At 36.3% G+C, this 4,084-nt stretch overlaps 1 protein-coding gene across 1 annotated transcript; it reads right to left on the reverse strand.

Moving 5' to 3' along the window:
- Positions 1-2,663: 2,663 nt before the first annotated feature.
- LOC111805121 (photosynthetic NDH subunit of lumenal location 2, chloroplastic) lies at positions 2,664-3,834 on the reverse strand. Its single transcript, XM_023690020.1, has 2 exons — positions 3,328-3,834; positions 2,664-2,916 (listed from the first exon to the last, which is right to left on the reverse strand). Exons 1-2 carry the CDS (start codon positions 3,778-3,780, stop codon positions 2,818-2,820), a joined length of 552 nt encoding a protein of 183 aa, XP_023545788.1. The 5' UTR covers positions 3,781-3,834; the 3' UTR covers positions 2,664-2,817.
- Between the last annotated feature and the right edge of the window lie 250 nt (positions 3,835-4,084).

A 4,084-nucleotide genomic window follows, 5' to 3' on the forward strand; every position in this document is an offset into this window, starting at 1 on the left:
TTTATCTTTTTAGTCACGGTCCGAGTTTTGAAGTCTCGAAAATCAGGTTGTGACAACCTTATAGTCGTCATGATCTCTATAGCTCAACTCTCAAGGTCAGTGAAACCTATATCTTGAAATGCCAAAAGAGTCTAAACTTCATAAAGTTCTCGCGAAAACAAGTAATGTATACAAGAAATAATGGGGCTGAAACACTCATGGTTGGCATGTACGTTGATGACATGATCGTCACTGGTACAATTCTGGATGGCGTCAAAGAGTTCAAGCAGAAAATGATGAAAGAATTTTTTATGACTGATCTCGGGTTACTCACGTACTACCTCTGTATTGAAGTGGACCAAAAGAAATATTGCATCATGCTAAAGTAATCGACCTATGCCAAGAAGTTGTTGCAGCAATTTAAGATGGCAGAGTGCAACCTAACCAAGTATCACATGGAAGCAAAGTTACAACTAAGAAAAGATACTGAAGGAAGCTTGGTGAATTTTACTGAGTATGGGCACGTCATCGGAAGTCATCGCAAACTGACTCATACTCGTTCAGACCTTTCATATGCTGTTGGAATAGTGAGTGGTTGAAGTATCAAAGAGGGCAAAGTCCCGTAGAACTAGTCGATTTTACGGATAGTTATTTACCTGGAGACATTGATGATAGAAAAAGCACCACAGGAATGGCGTTTTATGTCAACAGAAAGTTAATCTCTTAGCAATCTCAAAAGTAGCAAACTGTGGTGCTATCTTTTTGTGAGGTCGAGTTTATGGTAGCAACTGTGACATTGTGACTGAGAAATTTGTTGAATGAAGTGACTAGAAGTGTACTAAAGCTGATAACTCTCTACGTCGACAAAAAATCTCTGATTACACTAATGAAGAATCCAATATTTCATAGATGCAACACACATTAACACTCCCTTCCACTTCATCCGTGAGTGTGTTGAGAAGAGACAAATCATTGAGGAGTTTGTATGCTCTAGAGAGCAACATGCAACTATTCTAACCAAAGTCCTAGCAAGATTTAGGTTTGCAGAGATGCGAGAATTGTTGGGAGTGATGAATCTCGAACAAAGAGAAGCTAATAAACTTGACTGAGTAGAATAAGTTACTAACTTATGGAGTAACTTTAGGAGAATTATTAGTAGACTTAGTAACCTTAGAAAGATGGTTAGTGGTTATAAACTTGAAGAAAAAGTTTAAGGAGGTAGTTAGTGCTTTATCCACTGTAAATACTCATGACAGGTATGTTTTTTTCACAAAAACAATAAAGAGAATGGAAAAGCTAAGTGTTGATCTTTGTTCCAAAAGATCTCTCCCCTCAAGTTGTTTTTTTTGCTCTCTTTATTTGTTTCGACATATTTTGATCGTGAGTTATTTTCAACCGGGAAGGAGTTTTGCTAGAGTAAGTCGGCCATTGTTAGAGCAACTAATGACGGAAGGAGGAAGATGGAGAAAAGGAGGAGAAAGCAGATAATTGGGACTGAGAATTGGGCAAGAAGAAGTCTTTTGTGTGGTTTATAATATATGATAAAGATGATGACGATGTTGTGCGAACATTGAAAGAGGTTGGGATATTTTTGGAGAACGTTCGTATAAGGAGGATGTTATAAGTGACTAATTATAGTTATAAAATATGAAAGTTATCGCTCTTGAAATGACTCAGGACTCATGCGGTCAAAGGTTCATTTTGAGGCTATATAAAGTTATGGATGTTGTCATGGTTAAATAGACTTAGAAAATGCAGTAAAAAGAGCATTTGTGCTTTCTTTTAGTCAATAGCTAAGATATTTTGTAATTCTATGTAGTTTAGGTTGCATGCTTAAAATGACTTGATTCATATTCCTCGTGGAATGATTCGAATTTCAAACAAGTGTGATTAATAAAATAATTTGAATCTAACTACTCACTTTTAGGGTGATTCTTTGAGGTTTTTGAATATATTTAGATCTAAAATTAGATCAAATTTTCAAGAGTGGTAGACATTTGGAATGAAATCAAATTGTTCTAGTAGGGTTTTATATACCCAAAACACTTACTAAAGTTAGTTAGATTTAACTAGTTAGGGTTATCATATCATTTCAAATATTATATAGCAATAGGAACTTGATCTAACAAACTTATCGAAGAAAAAGGCTTTTACACATAAATTATCTAAGAACCCCACAAACGATATGGAATCAACGTAAAGAAAAGTTTTGGAACGGATTACATTTATAATCAAGAACAAGAGTAAATAAAACATGTTGATAAACCCGTGATTAGAATCACTTCACAAGATATCATGATCAAGACTACTTAAATGACTCTTATATGCAAATCTATACATAAAAAATGTAAAGAAACAACTTCATGGACAAGAAGCATAATATAAACTTTCATTTTAATGTCAAAATCTTCTTACTAAAACAAAATAACAATATCTATTTATAGCTCTTAAAATAAATTTTGAAGTAACCTATGATCCATTATAATCCTCATATCCATCAATAACACAATGACCCCTAACTTAAAATGAAAATACAATGAAACATCCCTAAATCTTTATAGGTAGGGTACAATTTTGTTCTTAAACAGAGAACAAAGAGTAAATAGAAGAGCTATCAGATGCACATAAACCTTTTTCATCCATATATATATATATATAACCTAAGAACTTTTTTAAACAAATGATAAGATTAACAGATTTTAGGCATATTATTAGTGTCCAATAAACAAATTTTACATATGTATTTGTAATAAAAGACTGTTAACATCCAAATGTACAGTAATTTTTTATGGAAGATGAGGCCTCCCTTTGATGAATCCTAAGTGCTAATATCTGAAGCTATGCCAGTATGGCCACCAGATCATCCATGGATTTGAGTGTCTTTTCGTAATATAAATACGACTCATACACCTTGGGTGTGCGAACGTAGTAATCCAACTGAAACACAAACCAAATTATTCTTTAATTTATATAAACTACGTTAAATAAACACGACTCTCCGTAATGATAGGATATTGTTCACTTTGAACCTAAGCTATCATGACTTTCCTTCAAAAGGTCGCACACCAATGGAGATAGGATTTAGTGATTATAAACACGTGATCATTCCCTAAATTGGCGGACGTGGAACTTTCATCCAACAAACTACACCATCGTAGTCGTGAATTTCATAATTCAAAACTGCCCTCTAAATTCATACGTTATCTCACAAATTCCAATGCATAATTTGTCAAAAAAAAAAAAAANAAAAAAAAAAAAAAAAAAAAAAAAAAAAAAAAAAAAAAAAAATTCAAAATTTTGAGATGGGATTCAAATCAAATAAAATCAAATGGTAATTAAAGCACATACCTCGGCCATGTTATCCACCAACTCATTAGCAGTCTTAACATACTCATTCTGGCGAGCTTGGGGCAAAACGGACATGGCAGTTTTCAAGTCTTGGGAGAGATAAGCCGACTTGAGACGAATGTAGAAGATGACATACCTCCACGACATCGTCTCCAGCATGTCGCGGATGCTGTGGAGTCCCTCCGCCGTCTGCCTTATCCTTGCCACTGCCTCCTCCCCCGACAGCCCCGGCTCGAAGTATCGCTCCTTAATGAACGAGTGGGTGCCCCAGGTTTGGGCCAGCGCGGGAGGTGCTGCAGCCTGCAGCCCGGCGACCAGTGCGAGGGCGGTCGCGATGTGGCGGCGCTGGATGGAAAGGGAGGCGGAGATGATGGGGAAGGGGTGGCGGTGGCATCTGTGGGGAGTGGGAATGCGAGAGGAGAAGAGTGTGGTGGCGTTGGCGAAGGCAGGCATGGCTTTGGATAAACTTTAATTTCCTTATGGAAAAACACACACACTTTGTGGCCTTACCTTACCTTACCTTACCTTCCTATCTGCTGCATTCATTCACAACCATACGTTTTATGTCTTTATCCCACTATCTTTGTCGCTACCTTGTTTGTTTGTAAAATGGGATCCCCAAACAATAATGGATCAAATTTTTAGACTAACAAAGAAATTTGATCTACTTTGTTGAATAACTTGAATGTGCTAAGACCATGAGCATATAAGGAAAGTGCTTCAGGTGCAAATACGTGAGTGGGTTCTGGAGTATACT

The sequence above is a fragment of the Cucurbita pepo genome, chromosome LG11 (genome assembly GCF_002806865.2).
Source record: "Cucurbita pepo subsp. pepo cultivar mu-cu-16 chromosome LG11, ASM280686v2, whole genome shotgun sequence".
NCBI lineage: Eukaryota > Viridiplantae > Streptophyta > Magnoliopsida > Cucurbitales > Cucurbitaceae > Cucurbita > Cucurbita pepo.